We start from the raw sequence: 23,141 nt of genomic DNA on the forward strand, positions 1-23,141 counted from the left end.
GGGCGGGCGGGCCGCGGGGGTCCGGGGCGGACACACGCGCACACGCTCCCGGAGGAGCCTTCTCCGAGGCTGCTCTTCCTCGGCCAGACGGAGAGCGGCACTGTCTCCCCGCCCAGCGCATACTCGCCCCGCGTCTCCCCCCGCGGCGGCTGCTCCTTCTCGGCACCGCCAGCCCCAGCGCCGCTCCGGGGCGGGCGGGCGGGCGGCGGCGGCGGCGGCGGGACCCGCGGAGCCGCTTTGTGTGCAGCCCGACGAGGGGCGGCGGCGCAACCACCTGACAGAGGCCCGGGCGCTTGATGCACCTTCCGCCCGCATGAGTAGGAGGTAAAGGCGGCGGCGGCTCGGCTCCCGCCCTCGGCTGGTGGAGGGAGGGGACGGAAGGGGAGAGCAGAGGGGGGGCGCGGGTCCGAGGCCCGGCGGGGTTGCCCGGAGGTGCCGCTGAGGCCTCGGCGGTGCCGGGTGGCGCCCAGTGGCCGGGGCCAAGAGAAGCCGCCGGGATCCCTCAGCCGAAGTTGAAGGAACAAAATGTGAAGTGCGGAGCCGCGTCAGCCGCTTCCTGGCGTGGGGTTGGGGGTGAGGGCGGCTTGTTTTCCCCTCCCGCGGGGGTGAGGAGCGGGACAGGGGAGGGGCAGGAGCGCAGCGGGGACTGCCCGGGCCCGGAATCTCAGCCGGGCAAGGGCGTTTTGTTCCCGGGAGCCGCCGCGGCGTGTGGGTCCGGTCGGGTCCCTAGTTTTGCGGCCTAAGCCGAGCCCTATAGGCCTCGCGTCTCCTTTCCCGGAGGGGAACGGCCGGGTGGGGACTCCGTGCTGCTCTCTGGCCGAGACGGGGCCTTGGGATCCTCGCCGGCCTCCCCCGGCCGACAAACTTAAGACCTTGGTGCTCGGGGGTACATTTCATTGTGAAAGGCGGAATGGGAAACTCTGGCCGCTGCTCGGCGCCTCCTGCGGCCGTGGTGGCTGGTGCCCGGGAGCCCCGCGGGCCCCGGGCTGGCGCGGGTGTGGGCGACGGGCCGTCGGTGGGGTCCGGACCCCGGGACCGGGCGGATGAACAGGCTGCCTCCGGGTTCCCGGCCCCGGGGGAGAAAGAACCCGTTCCAGATTAGAGATTTTTGAAATGAAAAAAGAGGTTACAAAGTCGCCCCTTTCCCGCTGAACTTTGGTTTTCTGACCGATAGAGGCCGGTAGAGGACTGTGAAAGAAAAGTTGTCCCCCAGGATGGACTTCACCGCGCAGCCCAAGCCTGCCACTGCCCTGTGTGGCGTCGTGAGTGCGGACGGGAAGATCGCTTACCCTCCGGGAGTAAAGGAAATCACCGACAAGATCACCACGGACGAGATGATCAAACGACTGAAGGTAAGGTCTGAACAGACTGTTCGCACTCCGAGATGTTTTTCAGACCCTGTCTCCTGTGGTATTACTGCACTACTCTGCCTGGCCTTACAGTTCAGCTGCCAAGGTCTCCTCTCCCCCCCCCCTTTCTTCTCATTTTATCTCTTCTAAAAGGTATTTGTTCTGTCTTGAATACATCTTTGAATAAGTTATGTAGGAAAATGACTTACGGGAAATTAAAAAAGAGTGTGATTTTAAAGAAAATCTTACTGTTTTTCAAGCATAAGAATTCAGGTGTTTGTAAAGTACTCCCCCCCACACACACCCCGTGAATATTTCGTTTTATGAGACTACTGTTTAAGTAGCTGTCATTCTTAAGTTAAGGCAGTAATTTGCCTAGGAACATTTCTGTTTTCATCAGCATCTGAGAAGTTGATAATCAGATGTGTGCTTAAACATTGACAGAAGGTACTAGTTTTTCAAAATTCAGACTTAAGGTGATGACTTAAGTTCCTGTGTTTATTTGAGCTTAAGAAAGAGTGTTGCTCTTTTTATGAGACCTCAACTTATTTAGTATAAGTATGGTGGTCATGTGAATTTCAACTTTAAGTTGATCAGTTCTTTGCTTTCCATTCCATGGACATAGATTGTGGTCACAGCTATTCTTGTGTGATCATCTTGAAGCAGTGGTTCTCAATTAGGGCAGCTTTGACCCCCAGGGAATATTTTTTTTTTTTTTTTTAGAGAGAGAATTTTTAATATTTATTTTTTAGTTTTCAGCGGACACAACATCTTTGTTTGTATGTGGTGCTGAGGATCGAACCCGGCTGCATGCATTCCAGGCCACCGCTTGAGCCACATCCCCAGCCCCCCCAGGGAATATTAAAAACAATGCCAGAGAATTTTGGTTGTCACAATTTGGGTTAGATTAGGGAAAGACCTGAGGCAGATCAGCTAGGAAAATGTTCAACTCCGTAGTCTAGGTAAAAGATGTTAAAATCTTGCAAATAGTGCTATGACAGTGGGGATAGAGATAAGGAATGTTCAAGGGAAGTTTCAAAGTTAAAATCAGAAATGGTGGGAGGTGACGGAAGAAACAATCGTGGTGATTTTTCTTACTTGAACAACTTGGTGAATTTGTGGGAACTGATCTTGCCTTTTTTTTCTTAGAGTTTAGTATAGTACCTGGTAAATGTATATACAGTGTTGTTCTAAAGTATTCCTATAGTTTCTAAAATCTAATTAGACTCTTCAGTTTGTTTGGAAGGGATAAGACTCAGTTTCACTAAAACAGCTTTTTTTTTTTTTTTCCTCTCCAAATTTTTAGTGGTACTGGGGGTTGAACCCAGAGCCTCACATGCTAAAGCACGCATTCTACCATTGATTTATACTCTGCAGCCTAAAACAAATTTTGATATCAAAGATTAGACATGAATTGAGGTACTTAATTTTGGGAGCAGGGTACTGGGGATTGAACCCAAGGTATTCTATTACTCAGTTAGACTCCCCCCCCCACACACACACACCTTTTTTTGTTATGGGGGTATTGAACCTAGGGATGTTTAACCTCTGAGTTACATCCCTAGCCCTTTTTATGTTTTGAGACCGGGTCTAGCTAAGTTGCTGATATTGGCCTTGAACTTTCAATCCTCTTGCCTCAGCCTCCCGTGTCACTGGGACTACAGTCATGCCACCACATCCAGCTCCCAGTTTTTTGTTTTGAAATGGGGATCTCACTAGGTTTCTGAGGCTGACCTCCAACTTGTCCTCCTGCCTCAGCCTCCCAACCTGCTGGAATGAGGTATTTAATTGATGCTTCTTAAAGTTATTCTAGGTGTTTTGAGTGAGAACCTGAAAAATTGTGAAATATAAAGCTAAATAAGAAGTTTATAGATGTTAAATTTTATTTTCCAATTAAAAATATTCACACCCTGAATTCTAGTGGTGAATAATTGATTAAAAGTGGAAAATTAGGGGCTGGGGATGTGGCTCAAGAGGTAATGTGCTCGCTTGGCATGCGCGGGGGCGCTGGGTTTGATTCTTAGCACCACATAAAAATAAAGATGTTGTGTCCACCAAAAACTGAAAGATAAATATTAAAAAATTCTCTCTTCTCTCTCTCTGTCTCTCTCTCTTTAAAAAAAAAAGTGGAAAATTATATCTTTATATTTTCCACTTGAAATAGGTTCAGTATCAGAAATACTGTTAACTATAAGTGGACATATAACCAAATCTAGGATGAGCATTGGGTTAGGCTATTTGTTACAAGTTCTTTTGGGAGTTAAATTGACATAACATTTTAACCAATTTGAATGTCCAACTGCCAAAATTTTGTTATTCTTTTTATTGTGTATTCCTCCTGCTTTTCTTTTTGTATGTTTTACAGTGTGCTTTTTAGGGATTCCTGTTGATATAAAGTATTATTGTCTCATTGGCATTGTAGGGCTTCATTGTTGTTGTTTTATGGTGTTGGTGATGAAACCCAGGTCTTTGTGCATGTTAAATAGTCACTTTTCCTCTGAGCCACATTGCTCAGTCCAGAATTTTTTTTAATGTAGATTTTAAAAAATATTTTTTAGTTGTTGATGGATCTTTATTGTATTTATTTGTATGTGGTGCTGAGAATCGAATCCAGTGCCTCACACATGTTAGGCAAGGATCATAATCCCAGCCCTTTATGTAGATTTTTAGCCATATTAACTATTTTAACATTTTGACAGCTTTTTTTTTTATTAGAACATTAGTTATGGGTAAATTTTATAAATCAGTAGTTTATTATTATAACATAGCAACAGTTTCTAATGCTGTATAAATATAGAGGGCTTAAAGGCAAGTAAAATCTTGGTCAAAGGAATCCAGAAATGTTTGATTTATTCTCTTCAGTTGTTAAGAAGGAACAAGCATATTTTCAGCAGAATCATAATTTTAAAGTTAGAGGATTTTAAAAGAAATTCTGGAACCATCCTTACTTTACAGATGACAAAAGTTAAGCCCAGAGTGGCTTAGGAACATTTATCACTAATCACTATCAATCATAGGGCATACTGGCAGACTCAGGGCAATAGCATTTTTATTTTGGTTCTTAAATAACTTGCTGCTTGCTTTTTTTTTTTTTTTTTTTTTTTTAAATCCCAGGTTTGAAACCCTGGATGCTTTACCACTAAGTTGCATCCACAGTCCTTTAGTTTTTGTTTTGAGACAGAATGTCTGCCTTGTTGCCCAGATTGGCCTCAAACTTGCAATCACAATCATTCTGCCTCAGCCTCCCAAATTGTTGGGAATGTGCCACTGTACCCAGTTTAGCTTGTTTTCTTCTTCAGAATCTAAATGAAGTAAAACTAAGAAGCTGTGATTTTTATCAAGTATTTGAACATGGCTATGTGAAAAGAGAAGGAAGTTAATGAAATTTAGTTTGGTCTTTTTGCAGAGAAAGAACAGTTTTTTTTTTGTTTTTTTTTTTTGTGGAACTGGGGATTAAACCCAGGACCTTTCATTTGTTAGGCAAGTGATCAACCACTAAGCTACATCCTTGCCTTTTTAAACTTTATTCTGAGGCACGTCTTACTAAATTGCTCTGGGCTGTCCTTGATTTTGTCATCCTCCTGCCTTTGTAGCTGGGATTAGAGGTGAATGCCACCAGGCCTAGTGCATTTTTTTAAAATTAGAGGAAAAACTATTATGAAGATTTGAAACTTTCTTGAAAATAAATGTTAACATTATATCTTTTGAAGAGCTAAGATATTCTTACATATATTAGAAATTTCAAATTTCTTTTCCCAAGGAACTACTTACATATTTTTGTTATGTCTACCTACTCACACTGATCTTCTGTGAGTTCCCTGAACATACCATGTTCATTTCTGTCTAGACAGATTCCTTATCCCCCCTGCCCCTCCCACTTCACTCTAGTCATTTATTTGTAACTTCTTAGGAAGGTCTCTTAGATTTCCCATTAGATACTCTTAACATCTTCATGTCACTTACTATAGTTGTAATATTACAGTTGTCTATATGTTTGTTTGGTTTATTTCCTCATCATCCCTGTAAGACTCATGTATACTAGTACCATATCTGCTTTTGTTCACTTTTATATTCTCCCAGGGCCTAGCTTAATACCTGGTACATGTGATATTTGTTGTGTATCAATATGTTGAATGAATGAATACTTTGTATTAATGTTAGAATTGAAATGTGTTTTTATTTTTGTAAGTGAGGGAATATTTTAAAACATTTTTGAATTAGAATTTTGGATGGGGATTCTCACTAAGGTTCCATCCCAGATATGATAACACAGATTCTTAAGACTTTTAGAGCTAAAAGCTAATTTAGAGTTATTTAGTTTTGTTCTAATTTTTTAGATGAAGAAACTAGTCCTGCAAGAGGTGTGAGCAATCCAAGTTACACAAAACTGAAAATTGTTATTAACTTCTGTTAAATTGTATATGTATATTAATTGACAGACATTTGGAAGCTACATTGAGTTTATTGTTTGGAAGGACAGTATCATTGTTACCTTAAGCATCTCAAATGGCCATCTTCTCCCCCAGCTCTATAATCTATCTTAGATCATATACTTATATAGGTCTATGTGTACCACACAATACTTTGTTCTTTCCTCTCTTGCTATTTTGGGAGTGGGAGGAAAAGATGGGCAGGGTGAAGTTTCTTAATTACATCTCTTATTTTCTTGGTCCAGGCAATATTGTGGCTACCACTTTATAATCAGATCTACCATATTTATCCTATCACAGAATCAAATCAAAGTATTTATTCCCTTGATGCTAAAAGTAAGGAAAGATTAGAGAGTAGAGTTTTATGAAAATATACCCCCCCTTTCTCCTACCATGCATATTTTCTTCATATTTCTCTATAATTTTCTCATCAGCCATTTTTGTTCCTCCCATTTCAACTTTTTATAGTCAGTTTGACAGTTTAGTAGGAATTAAGTTATGGTGGTCTTGATTAAACACGGGGTGTTTCCTTTTCCTCATTACACCTAGGTTGGGTGAAGGGAATAATAGATTATTAGAAACAAAAATGCCATAAATTCTTTCCCCTTTCTTCTCTCGAGAAGGATCCCAGAAAGTATTTTTACTTCCATGAATGATTTTTACTTATCCCCAGTTGCCACATAGTATGATAATTTTGCATATAATTAAGTATATAATTTCAACTCTAAATTCTGTGTATATGGTTTAATATTTTTATTAATTTAGAAGATTCTGCTAAGACTTTTACATGTTAAAGTTTCACACAACTGGCCTCAAACTTGCAATCTTCCTGCCTTAGCTGGGATAATAGGTGTACACAACTAGCTTGGTGAGAGGCAAAATTTCTTAAAATGAGTCCTAAAATTTAGCCTCAACTACATGCATTGGTAAAGTGATGCTTTGTGTGGCACAGTTCTATTTAATTAATTAATTTGTTTATTTTTGGTACTGGGGACTGAACCCAGGGTTGCTTTACCACTGAGCTATATCCTCAGTCCTTTTTTAAATATATCACTTTATTTATTTACTTTTTATGTGGTGCTGAGGATCAAACCCAGTGCCTCACCCATGCTAGGCAAGCGCTCTACCACTGAGCTACAGCCCCAGCCCCAGCCTCATCCACAGTCCTTTTTATTTTTTATTTTGAGAAGGATCTTGCCAATTTGCTTAGGACATTGGCAAGTTGCTCAGTCTGGCCTCATACTTGTGATCTTCTGCCTCGGCCTCCTGAGTAACTGGGATTAAGATTTGTGCCATTGTCCTTGTCATTTTAATTATTTTTAAGTTTATATTTATGTGATGTTAAGGACATTCATATTGTTATGCAACCATTACTACCAAACCATCTCCAGAGAACTTTTTCATCTTCGCCAACTGATACTGTACCCCTTAAACACTAACTCCCATTATTCCCTTCCCCCAGTCCTTGGTAATCACTGTTTTACTTTTTCTCTCTATGAATTTAACTACTCTAAAATACATGAAATCTCATGTATGTAAAACCATGCAATATTTATCCTTTTGTGATAGGCTTATTTTACTTAGCATAATGTCTTCAAGGTTTATCCATCTTGTAACATGTGTCAGAATTTCTTTCCTTTTTAAGACTGAATAGTATTCCATTGTGTGTATGGACCACATTTTGTTTCTGCATCATTCCTCAATTGTCACTTTTGGCTCTTGTAAGCAGTTTTTATTACATCACAGTTTTGTGGAACATAAATTCAGACAGGGTTTGGCTTGCATATACTTTTTTTTGGGTGCTAGGCACACTTGTTGATAATCTATTGGTAATTAGGCTGATCTATAGAATCCACAGTAGTTTCATTTAAACACTTTTTTCTTTCCCTTTGTTACTGGGTGTTAAACTCTGGGGCACTTTACCACTGAACAACGTTCCTAACCTTTTTATTTATTATTTTTATTTATTATTATTTGGTACTAGAGATTGAATTGAGGGGTGCTTAATCACTGCACCACATCCCTAGACCTTTTTATATTTTAGAGACAGGGACTCACTAAGTTGCTTAGAGCTTCGTAAGTTGCCAAGGCTGGCTTTGAACTCAACAATCCTTCTGCCTCAGCCTCCTGAGTCACTGGGATTACACGCATATGCCACTACACCCAGTTTTTATTTTTTATTTTGAGGCAGGATCTCCCTAAGTTGCTAAGGCTGGACTTGAACTTGTGATCCTTCTACCTCACCCTCGGAGTCACCGGGATTACAGGCATGAGCCACCATATATGACATTTCACTTAAACGTTTGATGGTCTTAGTGACAATAGTTGAAAGTTTGTAGTCAGCTGCTCCTTTTCCTGTTTATGATGTAGTCTTAGGGTTTCTCCACCAGAGTAGCTGGACTTGTCTCCAAGACACCATTGTTGCCAGTACTTAATCTAGGATTGGTAGTATCACTTCTACCTTACTGTATTGATTAATCAGCCCAACTTACATTCAAGGGGAGAAAAAGTTGACTCTACCTTATTTTTTGTGGTGCTGGGGATTGAACACATTTAGATAAATGTACTACCTTTGAGCTAGGCGTCCATCCCTATTCACCTTTTAATGGAAGAAGTAGGAAAGAATTTGTAGCCATCTTTAATATGCCATAGGAGTTCTCATGACAAGTCAAAGTGTACTGATTGTTTACTTTGTAGTTACAAATTTGAAAAGCATTTTATTTCAAAAACAATAGTATATATTCACAGGCACCTAGCTTGATTTGTAAAGTTAAAAAGCTGTAAAAAAAAGTTGTAGGATTTTTTTTTTTTTAAGAAGGGGAGGGTCTCATTTATATTGCCTAGGCTGGCCTTAAACTTGAACTCCTGGGCTCGAACACCCAGGGCCTTGTGCATGATAGTTAGGTGCTCCATCACTGAGCTATATCCCCAATCTCTTAGACTAGGTAGTCCTTCCACTTATTGGGAGAGGGAAGGCTTCCTTAACAAGACACTTTTGAAGCTTTCATGTCATATATCTTATAGTAATTCCGTAATTGGATTTATCTCATTTCCTCATGCTTAGACTTAGGTTAAACTTTTTTGGGGGGCAAATATACTAAAATAGTATTGTATATTTATTTCCCTTTGTATCATTGGGTCACATGTCTTAGATTATTTATTTTTTTTAATGAATTATATTAATGTCTTTATTCCTTTTCAGACTCAAATTGTCCCAAATATGTGTGCTGGCTCTGGTGTCTTTTTGAAACATCTAGTATCCTTTTGACATGTCTATGAGTCTTAAAGCACATTATTTTCTAGTATAAGGTATTCTTCATTTTGTTTTCCTTGGTCCAGATTTGTTTATTTTGCTACTAGGGATTGAACCCAGCTGAGCATTTTTTTTTAAAAATTTTAAGCCCTTTTTTAAAATTTTAAGACAGGGTCTCACTAAGTTGCCCAGGCTGAAATTTGCAATCCTTCTGCTTTAGCCTCCTAAGTAGCTGAATTACAGGCATGCAATAACATACCTGGTTATTTTATGTTTTTTTTTTTTATTTTTTTTAAAGAGAGAGTGAGAGAGGAGAGAGAGAGAGAGAGAGAGAGAGAGAGAGAGAGAGAATTTTTAATATTTATTTTAGTTCTCAGTGGACACAACATCTTTGTTGGTATGTGGTGCTGAGGATCGAACCCGGGCCGCACGCATGGCAGGCGAGCGCGCTACCGCTTGAGCCACATCCCCAGCCCTGTTTGTTTGTTTTAACCATAATAAAAATGTTTGTCAGTGGAAATGAAAAAGGCCACCACCAATAAATAAACATAGATACGTAAATGGAATACAACCGTAAAGAAATTAACTGTATATTAAAATAATTCAAATTCGAGCTGGGGTTGTGGCTTAGCGGTAGGGCACGCACCTCGCACATGTGAGACCCTGGGTTCGATCTTCAGCACAACATAAAAATAAATAAGCAAAATAAAGATGTTGTGTCCATGTATAACTAAAAAAATATTTTAAAAAAGTAAATTCAAGTAACTCACAAACATGGTACTTTATGTACCCTTTATGCGACAAAAAGAACAGTAAAGAAATGTTGGGGGCTGGGTTATGGCTCAGAGGTACAGCACTCACCTAGCATTTGTGAGGCACTGGGTTCGATCTTCAGCACCACATAAATATAAAGATGAAAGGTATTGTGTCCACCTATAGGTAAAAAATAAATACTTAAAAAAAAAGAAAAAAGAAAGAAATCTTGGGAGCTGGGTGCAGTGGCACACGCGTGTAATCCCCGTGACTTAGGAGGCTGAAGCCGGAAGATCACAAGTTTGAGTTCAGTTTCAGCAATATAGTGAGGCCCTAAGCAACTTAGTAAGACCCTATCTCAAAATAAAAAAATGAAAAGGGATGGGTTGTGGCTAAGTGCCCCTGGTTTTAATCCCTGGTACCATTGATAGATAGGATTCAGGATATAGCTCAGTGGTAAAGTGCCCTTGGGTGCAAACCCCCGTATCAAAAAAAAAAAAAAAGAAATCTTGTGGGCTGGGGACATAGCTCAGTAGGAGAAAGTGTGTGCTTAGCATGCATGATATTCTGGGTTCTATTCTCAGCACTATTAAAAAAAAAAGATGGGGCTGGGGTTATGGCTCAGCGGTAGAGCGCTCGCCTTGCACATACGGGACCCTGGGTTCGATCCTCAGCACCACATAAAAATAAATAAGTGAAATAAAGGTATTGTGTCCAACTACAACTAAAAAGTAAATATTAAAAAAATAAAAAGAAAAAAGAAATAAAGTCTTCTAAAGGATACTGGTAAAGAAGATCTGAATTTAGTGTATTCTCACAGTAAGATAGTACTGATAATAAGTTCATCCATGTTATGGGAAACCAGGGTTTTTACTGTAGAAAAAAAGGAGATACAAATATGGAATGGAGAAAGGATTAGAACTCTGGTGCTGAATTGCAATTGGAAGTATCAGACTGAACACTTGATTGATTGATATATTGATTAAATAAACTATTTTCTAATTCTGTATTAATCTAAAAAACCTATAGAAATTATATCTTAATAGTAATGCAAACACAATGTCAAATCTTGATTTATAAACACCATTCTCTAGTAAAATTAGAAATAGGGCTCCTTGGAAAAAATGACCTATTTAAATCTGGGGAAGGACCATGTGTGATGACACACTCCTGTAATTCTAGCAGCTTGGGAGGATTAGGCAGTAGGATTGCAAGTTCAAGGCCAGCCTGGGTAATTTAATAAAACCTTTTCTGAAAATAAATATAAAAGAGGCTGGGGATATAGATCAGTGGAAGGGTGCCCCCGAGTTCAGTCCCTAGTACTGGGGGAACAAAATGTATGTTTGTATATATGTGTGAGTACATATATTAATATATATTTGTACATGTGTATGTAATATTTTATATATGAATAAATACATATGTTAACCATTTTAGGTGTACAGTAGTGTTAATTATATGTATATTGTGTGCAACAGATATCTGGAACTTTTTTCCTTGCAAACTGAAACTTTACCTATTAAGTAACTTTTTTTCCCCTTATCTCAGCTCCTGGTATCCACTATTGTGCCTTCTCTTCTGTTTCCAAGTTTGATTATTTTAGATACTTAATAGGTAGACTTAAGCAGCATTTTTCCCCGCCCTTGGTAACTGGCTTATTTCACTTAGTATAATGTCCTCAAGGTTCATCCATGTTGTAACGTTACAATATATCCTTCTTTTATGGTTGAATAATCCATTTTCTTCACCTATCTTAAGTGTTTATACACCCACACATATACATACTGTAGAATACTGTTCAACCATGAAAAAGGTAAAAACCTTTTATTTGCAATAGCATGGATGAACCTAGAATACATTAAGTGAAATAAGTTAGGCACAGAAGGAAAGAAAAACACTGCGTCATCTCATTCACATGTAGAATCTTTAAAAGTTGCTATCATAAAAGTTGAGAGTAATATAATGGCTACCAGGGTGGAGCCGAGGGAGGGATTGGTCAGCAGGTACAATGCTAACAATATTAGGAAGAATAAGTTCTGATGTTTTATTGACTACAGTTAAAACAATAAAGTATTATATATGTTGAAGTAGCTAGAAGAGAATTTGAGGCATCCTTGGCACAAAGAAGTGATAAATATTTAAAGTGATACATATGTTAACTACTCCAGTTTGGTGTACTAAATATCATATGGTAAAATGTGAACAATTATTATATGTTGATCAAAGGTGGGGCTGGGCTGTAGCTCAATGGCAGAGCACTTGCCTAGCACTTGTGAGTCCCTGGGTTTGATCCTCAGCACATATAAAAATAAATAAAGGCATGCTGTCCATCTACAACTACAAAAAAAAAATTTTTTTTAAAGGGGCTGGAATTCAAACTATTTAGTTTGAATACATGAGGATAGGGATGGAATTTTAGTAATAGAGATAATGTTGAAACTTCAAGCCTCACTCAGATCTTAATTCATAACCTTGAATTAAATAGAAATTAAGTGTAGGTTTACTAAAAGTTATATGTAAAATAAGTAATATTGGTGTGTTTAAGGCCAATCCCATGATTTATATATTTATATCAGAAATCTCTATGGTGCTCACATTAGAGTAGGTTTAAGGACTTTAATGAATACTATTTCTGTTAGTTTCTGTTTTTGGAGTTAAAATGTTTAATTTAAGCAATTTTGCTAAGGTTGCTGGCACATGAAAATATGTCCAGTTGAATGTCTTCATGAAAAAAGGAAAAAAGAATGAGTGGTTTTTAAGCCATATGTAAAAGTCTAACAAGTTTGTTCAAGGCAATTCAGGAAGCTTCTAAGCCAGGCACCGTGGTGTGCATCTGTAATACTATCTACTCAGAAGGCAGAGGCTGGAGTATCACTTGAACCCATGAATGTGGGGCCAGCCTTTCAACAACATAGTGAGACCCTGTCTCTTAAAAAAAAACCAAAAGTTTGAAAAACAACTCAGGCATTTGACTTGAGTTGTGCTAAATTGTGGTTTTACATGAATAATAAAGCAAAAGACTAGTCAGTTACAGTGAGCATTACCCTTTAATTGTGACCATTTTGTGGAGTCATTATTCTATGTCCTGACCAGATGACATCTTTTCTTTGAACTCTGTTAGTTGCTGAGATTAGTTGTCTAATACTAGATGTGAAGGCTGTAGGTGAGTAAAATTTAAAAAGTGATTAGTAGAATTTTATGTACCTAGATTATTTAATGAAAATATGAATTGGATTTTATAATTTATATATTCAATGTGTGCTTCCCCCACCCCCCCCCAAAAAAATCCTAACATTTCTGTAGTGAAAGTTTTTGGTAAGCATTAGTAGTACATTGATGCAATTATTTCATTTTGTTAATATTTGAAAATTTTTAAGTTCAGTGGCTGTGTATAAATGACCTATAATTTCAAGTAAATTCAATTTGAATTGAATATCCTTTGTCTAACTGTTATGAAATAGGTAGAGGTGAATTTCTTCAAAAAGAAAACCACTGAATAAAAGTATTTTTCTTAAGCTTCATGAAGATTGAGTTAGTGTATATAAAGAGGCTATTTTGTTTCTGGTTGAAGTTATTTATAAAATATGTCTTCTTGAAGCGCATACCTGAATATCTTTGAAGAAGATGGTAAAAATTAGGCAGTAATAAAATTGTGTGTGTGTGGCAATTGAACCCAGGTCATTGTGCATGCTAAGCAAGCCCTCTACCAATGGAACTATATCCCCAGCCCCTGAAATTTTTTTTTTTTTTATATCTCTTTGGAATAATGTTATGTAATTTTGTCTATTCACTTCTTTAACTGCTATTTTATCAGATTGGTGGCAGGGATATAACTCACTGCCATTGTCTCACTTGTTCTATACATGTTTTTGTTGTTCATTTTTTAAAATAGACTTTTTTTTTAACTGCAGTTTTAGGTTCGCAGCAAAATTAAGTGGAAAGTACAGAGAGTCCCCAACCCTGTCCCCAATCTTGTACACTGGAGTGGTACATTTGTGAAGCAACCTTAACACATCATTATCACCTTTTTTCCTCCTGTATTTTTTAACATGGTAAATCCCAAATGCTTTATTTTATTTTTTAAATTTTAGATTTGTCATTGCCCATTAGGCCAAGGTGAGCTTGTCAATTCACTCATTTTAAATGGATGCAGAGGATTCTAAATCTTGAAGATATCCAGCATGCTTTAATCTAGATTGATAGTTTTCAGAGTAAAAATCTGAGAAAAAAATTCCTGAATATCACGTATAGTGTTTTTTTTTTTAATTTTATTTTTTTTATTAGCTACACATGACATTACAATGATCTTGGCAATTCATACATTTGAATCATTGGGGTATAATTTCTCATTTTTCTAATTGTACAGATTGCAGAATGACACTGGTCATAGAGTCACCTATATATATATAGCAATCATAATGTCTATTCTATTCTGCTGCCCTTCCTATCCCCCTGCTCCTCCCCTCCCATCATTTCTCTCTATCCAATCTAATGTGACACACTTTTTTTTTCTTTTTCTCATCACAACATCATACATGTATTCTGTATAATGATGAGGTTCTCCTTCCATCTTCCGTGCAACTCCCCTTCTCCCTCTTTTTCCCTCCCACCTCTCTTCCCTATTTAGTGTAGTCTTCTTCTCATGCTCTTCCTCCCTATCCCATTTTGAGTCACCCCCTTTATATCAGAGAAGACATTGGGCATTTGTTTTTTAGGGATTGGCTAACTTCACTTAGCATAATCTGCTCTAATGCCATCCATTTCCCTGCAAATGCCATGATCTTGTTATTTTTTAATGCTGAGTGATATTCCATAGTGTATAAATGCCACATTTTTTAATCCATTCATCTATTGAAGGGCATCTAGGTTGGTTCCACATTCTAGCTATTGTGAATTGTGCTGCTATAAACATTGATGTGGCTGTGTCCCTGTAGTATGCTCGTATAGTGTTTTTATAAAGAATCAGATACCCAGTAACAGGTCCCACCTGATTGCCTCATGCAAATTTAAGTATAGGAGTAGCTTAGTTATCTGAATTTTTTTTTTTTTTTTTTTACCTCTTCCCATATTTTAAATAAGCCCCTTAGGTGATCTTAAGACAGAAAAAAAATACACCGAGAATCCCAGAAATACATTTGAGTTTCCTTATTGTTAAATGTCATTAGCTTTTCTCAAAAGTTTTGTACAAAGGATTTTTAAAATTAGATACAGATGTTTTACGTTAAGTTCTGCCAGCACTGGGGAATGTGCTTCAGTGGTAGAGTAGTTGTCTAGCATGCACAAAGTCCTGGGTTCAATTCTCACCATCGCCAAAATTAAATAGATAAGTTCTGCCCAGAAACAACCTTTGTTTCCCAATTATTTTAAAGTGAAATCTATCCGAAAAATAATTGAATTTATTTAAAAGGCAGGTAGCTATGTATACCAGAACATCTTCTACCTCGTCTGGTGACAAATTATTTAGAATTCTGTATTAATCTACATTGATCCCTATGGAACTTCTGAATGATTAAAAAATGAACTCTTCATATGGCTTTATTACTTTTCACTTCACTTTAATTATTTGCAAAATGGGAATGCTTGAAATATATGATGGTAGTTTAACAGAACATTTCAAATAAATAAATTGCTCTAGTAAGAGAGATTGCCTTATTTTCTGATTGTCTTAAAGATTTTCTTTCGTTTTTTTTCATACTGGGGATTGAACCCAGGAACACTTAACCACTGAAACACATCCTCAGTCCCCCACCCCCCTTTTTTGAGACAGAGTTTTGTTAAACTGCTTAGGTCCCTGCTAAGTTGCTGAGGCTGGTCTCAAATGAACTTGGGATCCTCCTCAAACTGCCTCAGCCTCCAAGATCCTGGCATGTGCCACTGCACCTGGCAATATTTTATTGACCGAGTGAAAAAAAAAAAATTTTTAGTTGTTGATGGACCTGTATTTATTTATTTATTTATTTATTTATTTATATGTGGTGCTGAGAATCGAACCCAGTGCTTCAGACATGCTAGGCAAGTGCTGTGCCACTGAGCCACAACCCTAGCCCCAGGATTTTTTTTTTTTTTTTTTTTTTTTTTACTATGTCTCCTTTGGGATTCTTAGAATTTATTGGATTCATAGTTTTATCTTTTGTTATTTTTGAAAGACATTCAACTGTTATCTCTTTTTTTCTCCTAATTTAAAAATTTATTCTTTTTAGTTATACATGATAGTAGAGTGTATTTTGACATATTTATACAGGCATGGAATACATCTTATTCTAATTAGGATTCCAGTCTTGTGGTTGTACATGATGTGGAGATTCACTATGGTGTATTCATATATGTACATGGGAAAGTTAAGTCAGATTCATTCCACTGTCTTTCCTATTCCTGTTACCCCACCCTTCCCTTTTTTCCCCTTTGTCTAATCTACTGAACTTCTGTTCTCCCCTGCCCACTTGTTGTATGTTAACGTCCACATATCAGAGAGTACATTTGACCTTTGGTTTTTTGGGGATTGGCTTATTTTGTGTAGCATTATAGTCTCCAGATCCATTAATTTACCAGCAAAAGTAATAAAGTTGTTCTTTTTTGTGGCCAAGTAATATTCCATTGTATATATACCACATTTCCTTTATGCATTCATCTACTGAAGGGCACCTAGGTTGGTTCCATAGCTTAGCTATTGTGAATTGAGCTGCTATTAACTTGATGTGGTGTGACACTGTATTATCCTGATTTTAAGTCCTTTGGTTATATACCAAGAAGTGGGATAACTGGGTCAAATGGTGGTTTCGTTCCAAGTTTTCTGAGGAATTTCCATACTGCTTTCCATAGTAGTTGCACCAATTTGCTGCCCCACTAGCAATGTATGAGTGTACCTTTTCTCCCACATATTGCCAAGGTTTATCAAACATTATTTCTTAAAGGATTCATTCCTAATCTTTTCTTTCTTTCATCTTGACATTGTTTGATAGTTTAGAAGAGTATCCATTTCTCTGCCCAAATTCCCCTTGTTTATGAATGTTGTCCACCTTTTCCAGTATACCTTTTCCCCCCACTATACCTTTAAACATACTAATAATCATAAGTGTTTGTTTTTCTTTTTTGGTGCTGGGAATTGAATCCATTGCCTCATGCATACACACACTACCACTGGACTACACCTCCAGTTGTTATTTTAAAGCCCCTTCCTGATAGCTTTAACATTTGGGCCACCTCTGGCTCTAGTTGACTTATCTCTTGACAGTAGTAACCATTACCCCTTGTTTTAGACTGAGTGCTGGACATTATGTATAAAAGAATAGTAGACTCTGAGGAAGTGAATTATAATTTATGACAAGAAATAAACCTCTCTTTTGTTAGGCTTTTAGTTTGGGGAACTAATCAATTTTAGTCTGGTTGAGCTGTGTTCTCTATACTTTGCCTTATCAATTTGTATGTGTCATTCATTAATCTCTCTTTTGTGTGTATCTGGTGCTGAGGATTGAACGCAGATTGTGCATCCTAAGCAAACACTGTACAACTGAGTCGTATCCCCAGTCTCATCAATCAGTTTTTAAAATGTATTTCACTGTAAGTTGCAGTTATTAGTACATTTCACTCCTAAGCACTTCAGTATGATTATGATTAATTAATCATAATTAGTGTAGTGGTGCACACCTGTAATCCCTCCCAGTGGCTCTGGGGGCTGTGGCAGGAGGATCACAAGTTCAAGGCCAGCCTCAGCAAAAGCAAGGTGCTAAGCAACTCAGACCCTGTCTCTAAATAAAATAAAAAATAGGGCTGGGGTTGTGGTTTAGTGGTGATGTGCCCTTGGGTTCAATCCCCGTTGCCAAAAAAAAAGTTCACCTGGGCTTAGTGGTACAAACCTGTAATACCAGAACTATTTGGGAGGGTGAGGCAGGAAGAATGAAACAAGATCAGCTTGAGCAATTTAGTGAGACTGTCTTTAAAAAAAATTTTTTTTTTTTTTAAAGAGCTGGGGGGATGCAGCTCAGTGGTAGAGTACTTGCCTCGAATGTGAGACACTGGGTTTGATTCTCAGCACTGCACATAAATAAATAAATAATAAGGGCTCATACACACACACACACACACACACACACACAGAACTGAGGATGTAGCTCAGCATGCATGAGGCCCTGAATTGAGTCCCCAGTTCAGCAAAAAGAATTCAGTATCAGTTTACAGTTTTGGGGGGAAGAAGGGTAAAACAGTGCAAAGCAGATACATTAATTGTTACATCTGATGAGTTTATTTTTTTTAAGTACATTTATTTTATTTTTATGTGGTGCTGAGGATCAAACCCAGTGTCTCACATGTGCTAGGCAAGCGCTCTACCACTGAACCACAATCCCAGCCCCCTGATGAGTTTTTTTTTTTTTAACAGATGCATACTCTTGTGTACTCAAACTCTTAACAAGATCATGGAACTTCCCGGCATGGTGGTGCACACTTATAATCTCAGTGGCTTAGGAAGCTAAGGCAGGAGGATTACAAGTTCAAAACCAACCTCAGCAAAAAGCAAGATGCTAAGCAACTCAGTGAGACCCTGTCTCTAAGTAAAATACAAAATAGGGCTGGGGATGTGGCTCAGTGGCTGAGTGCCCTTGGGTTCAATCCCCAGTACAGGGGGTGAGGGGATAATAGAACATTACCATCACCACAAAAGTTCCCTCATGCCTCAGTCATTCCCTTCCCTTATATCACCCCTATGTAGGCAACCATTTTTCTGATTTATTTTTTTTTAAGCTTAGTTTCTTTTGTAATGATATTGGGATACAACCCAGGGCCTCAACTACTATGTTAAATCCCCAACCCTTTTATTTTTTTACCTCCCAAAACTGGGTATTGAACCTAAAAGTGCTCTCCCCCTGAAGTACATCCCCAGTCCCTTTTTAGATTTTGATGCAGTCTCGCTGGCTTCAGTCTTACAGTCCTCCTACACTTGCAAGTCACTGAGATTAAAGGCCTGTGTCACCACGACCAGCTCTCAACCTTTTTAAAAAACTTTTGAGACCAGAATCTTGATGAGTTGCCCAGTTTGGCTAAAACTCCTTCCTCAACCTCACAAATAGGTAGGATTTCTGGTGTGCAACACCTTATCCAGCTAGTATGTACTCTTGTGCAGGCCCTCTTTCACATCTTTCTGAAATTCAACCATGTTGTATATATTGTTAGTTTGTAACTTTTTATAGCTAATTATTATTCTATTGTATGAATATGCCAATTTGTTTTGCCACTCTCTTGTTGATGTTTAGGATTGCTTGCAGTTTACACTTATGGATAAAGGTGTTATGAACATTCCTGTACAAGTTTTCTGTTGAATATAGGCTTTATCTTGGGAAAATACTTAGGAGTGTAATCATAGGGTTATAAAATGGATTGTTTTTATAAGCAGCTGCCACTCTCCTAAATTGGTTGTACTGTTTTACTTTCCTCCCAACAATGAATGTGATATAATTTCAAGGAGAGAGAGAGAGAGAGAGAGAGAGAGAGAGAGAGAGAGAGAGAGAGAGTGTGTGTGTGTGTGTGTGTGTGTGTGTGTGTGTGTGTGTGTGTGTACTGGGAACTGAACCCAGGGGAACTTTACCACTGAGCTACATTGTCAATTTTATTCATTCATTCATTCATTTATGGTGCTAGGGATTGAACCTTGCATGCGAGGCAAGTACTCTACCAACTGAGCTATATCCCCAGCCCTTATTTTTATTTTTTGTTTTGAGACAATGTCTTGCTAAGTTGCTGAAAGTCTCACCAAATTGCTGAGGCTAACCTCCAATTTGAAATCCTCCTGCCTCAGCCTCCTGAGTTGCTAGGATTACAGGTGTGTACTACCATGCCCAGCCTTTATTGTTTTTTAATATTTATTTTTTTAATTGTAGTTGGACACAATACCTCTATTTATTTTATGTGATGCTGAGGATCGAATCCAGGGCCTCATACATGCTAGGCTCTTCCACTGAGCCACGACCCCAGCCCTATTATCTTTTTTTAATTTTTAATTTTTTAATTTGTTCTTATTAGTTATACATGACAATAGAATGCATTTTGACACATTGTACACAAATGGAGCACAGCTTTTCATTCCTCTGGCTGTACATGGTGTAGAGTCATACCAGTAGTGTAATCATACATGTATTAATAATGTTTGTCTCATTCTCCCCATCCCCACAGCCCCACCTCTCCTCTGCACAATACAAAGTTCTTTGATTTTTCCCTATACCCCCCACCATGGATCAGCCCCCTACTTATCAGAGAAAACATTCAGGTTTTGGATTTGGGGGATTGGCTTATTATATTTAGCATAATATTCTCTATAGTTCCATCCATTTACCTGCAGATGCCATAATTTCATTCTTCTTTAAGGCTGAGTTATATTTCATTGTTTATATGTACCATGTTTTCTTTATCCATTCATCTGTTGAAGGACATCTAGGTTGATTCCATGGTTTAGCTCTTGTGAACTGAGCTGCTATAATTCTCTGTTTACATTGCTTATATTGGGCTATCTTTTTAAAATCTGTTTAGGAAGGGGTTTATCAACTCTGGTTCTTTCTAAAGACCTAACTTTTGGTTTTGTTAGTTTTCTATTTCATTAAGTTCTGTTCTTTATCATTTCTTTCCTTCTACTTAGTTTGGGTTTTCTAACTCAGGGTTTTTCAGTTTCAGCACTGTTGCTCTTTTAGACTAGATAATTCTTTGGAGAGATGTCTCATGCCTATTAGATGGGAATACCAATCCTTCTAACTTATAAATATTTGTAATTATCTGATTGTTAATCACTTCTAATTGAATTCTACTGTGGATAAAAAATTTATTCTGTATTTTTAAAATCTATTAATAGTTTTTTTTAATATTTATTTTTTAGTTTTAGGTGGACACAATATCTTTATTTTACATTTATGTGGTACTGAGAATCAAATCCACTGCCTTGTGCATGCTAGGAAAGCACTCTACACTGAGCCACAACCCCAGTGCTATTAATAGGTTTTGAAATCTATTAAGATGTCTTTTTCTATATATCTCTGTATTGCAGCACTGTTCACAATAGCCAATCTGTGGAATCAGCCTGGGTGCCTGTCAGCTGATGAATGGATTAAGAAAGCATGTTATATAGGCACGATAGAGTATTATTCAGAAATAAAGAAGAATGAAATCATGTTATTTTCAAGAAAATGGATTGAACTGTAGATCATTATGTTAAGTGATATAAGCCAGACACAGAAAGACAAGTATCATGTTTTCCCTCATATATAGACATGGAAAAATAAAGATGACCTGAAAGTAGAAAAGGAACTATTAGGGAAGAGAAAGGGGTCCAAAGGGGAAAGCAAGAGTAGGGAGGGTAGATATAATTGAAACATGAAATGTCATTGTGAAACCCATTAATTTGTACAGTTAACAGGAGTTAATGTTTATAGTAAAAACAAATAAATACATTTAAAAGATTTGGGGGTTTTGCTCAGTGTATGACCTATCTTGTCAAACATATGGTATAACTGGGAAGAATGTGTATTTTGCTGTTTTGGGATTAGTATTCTGGGTCAGTTTGTATCATTTAGGTAGGAAGACTGAGATTGTTAACTTTACTTTTTTTTTTTTTTTTAGCTCTTTTGTTGAGAAGGGGTGATTAAACCTCAAACTGTGATTATGGAATTGTCTATTTCTCTGTTGAATTCTGTGAATTTTTATTTTATTTATTTTGAAACTCTTCTTAGGCACATAAGCATTTATGTTTGTTACATCTTCCTAATAAATTGGCCCTTTTATTTAGCCTTCTGAAATGTTCCTGATATCTAAACTGCAGACATAAAACTTTTTATACTGTCTATCTGCTTCACAAATTTTTCTTTACATGGTATTTTCAAAATGTATCAAGCATATGGTTGGGTCATGCTTTTCTTTCTATTTGTAATTTTTCATCCACTTTGGCCATCTTTGCTAGGCTCTTCCACTGAGCCACAACCCCAGCCCTATTATCTTTTTAATTTTTAATTTTTTAATAGTTCACTTACATTTAATATTATTTGGTTGGATTTATGCCTATCATTTTGAACTTTTTTAGAATTCTATTTTAATTTTCCATTGGCTTTGAAGGTATACTCCCTCTGCTGTGTATATGTGTGTGCACGTGTCTGTCTTTGTTTGCATTAAACATTGCAATACATATCTTTAACCTTTTTTTTTTTTTTTGGTATTGGGGATACCAAAAACTCAGGGGCACTTGACCACTGAACCATATCCAGCCCTATTTTATTTAGAGACAGGGTCTCACTGAGTACCTTGACATTGCTGAGGCTGGCTTTGAACTACTGTCTTCTTGCTTCAGACTCTGGAGCTTTGGGGATTACAGGTGTGTGCCACTGTGCCCGGCTCATATCTTTAACCTTTTATAGTCATAGTTATTTTTTTACTAATTATGTAAAATTTAAGATCCTTTCATTAATATGAGTTCATTTACCCCACCACTGACCATTATGCTATAGTTTTCACATGAATAATAGCTACATAAATGACAAACCCCACATTAAACATCAAAGTGACTTTTCATTAAAAAGTTTTGTATTTTTTATCCTTTTCCAAACATCAGATATTTCACCTGATGATAATATTCAGTTGAAGAACTCTTAGCATTTTTTAAAATAGTATATAAGATTCTTAATTGACAATTCAGAGCTGTGATGACATTAGTCCACTGACTTTCCAGCAGTTTTTGATAAGAAGTCATCCATTGGTTACATGTAATTTTGTTCCCTTGTATGTAATGTGTCGTTTTTCTCTAGTTGCTTTCAATGTATTTCTTTTTTCTTTTTCTTTTTTTCAGCAGTTTCACTCTGATGTGCCTAGGTATGGTTTCTCCCATGTTTGTGGTGTTTGGCTTTATTGAGCTCCATGGATTTGGAAATTTGTCTTTTACCATTTTGGGGAACTTTTTTGGTGATTATATCCTCACGCCTACCACCCACTTTCTTTTTTTTCTTTTTAGGATCTATTAACACATAGTTCTTTAAATTTTCTTTTCATTATCCCTCAGTTCACTAGACCCTTTTTGTCTTTCTGCAGTCTTTTCTTTCTCCATTCTTCATATTTGATATTTAAGTTTTAAGACTTTTTCTTCTGTTATCTTCAGTGAGAGATAACAGCCTGATTTTCCATTGTAAAGTTGTATTTTTTCCCCAGGGACTTGAGAGAAATGTGGTGCTGAGTGTGTTTTATTCCTGTTTTTATAAAAAAGACATAACTTACATATAGTAAAGAGCATACACTTTAAGTGCAATACTCTTTATACTCATAGCCCTATCCAGATTAAGATGTAGAATATTTCCACACCTGGACAATTGCCTTGTGTCTCTTTCCTGGAGATAACAG

At 37.7% G+C, this 23,141-nt stretch overlaps 1 protein-coding gene across 2 annotated transcripts in view; it reads left to right on the forward strand.

Annotated features, from left to right (window-relative positions):
• The first annotated feature begins 218 nt into the window (after positions 1–218).
• Positions 219–23,141, forward strand: part of Pds5a (PDS5 cohesin associated factor A) — a 140,104-nt gene continuing 117,181 nt past the window's right edge. The window contains exons 1-2 of one of the 2 annotated variants that reach the window (XM_026385608.2): positions 219–324; positions 1,175–1,352. In XM_026385608.2, the coding sequence (XP_026241393.1) occupies positions 1,215–1,352 (138 nt within the window). In that variant the 5' untranslated portion in view covers positions 219–324; positions 1,175–1,214. The remainder of the gene's footprint in view (positions 325–1,174; positions 1,353–23,141) is intronic. The other variant, XM_026385599.2, reaches the window with a different exon arrangement.

Source organism: Urocitellus parryii, chromosome 10, assembly GCF_045843805.1.
Source record: "Urocitellus parryii isolate mUroPar1 chromosome 10, mUroPar1.hap1, whole genome shotgun sequence".
Taxonomy (NCBI): domain Eukaryota; kingdom Metazoa; phylum Chordata; class Mammalia; order Rodentia; family Sciuridae; genus Urocitellus; species Urocitellus parryii.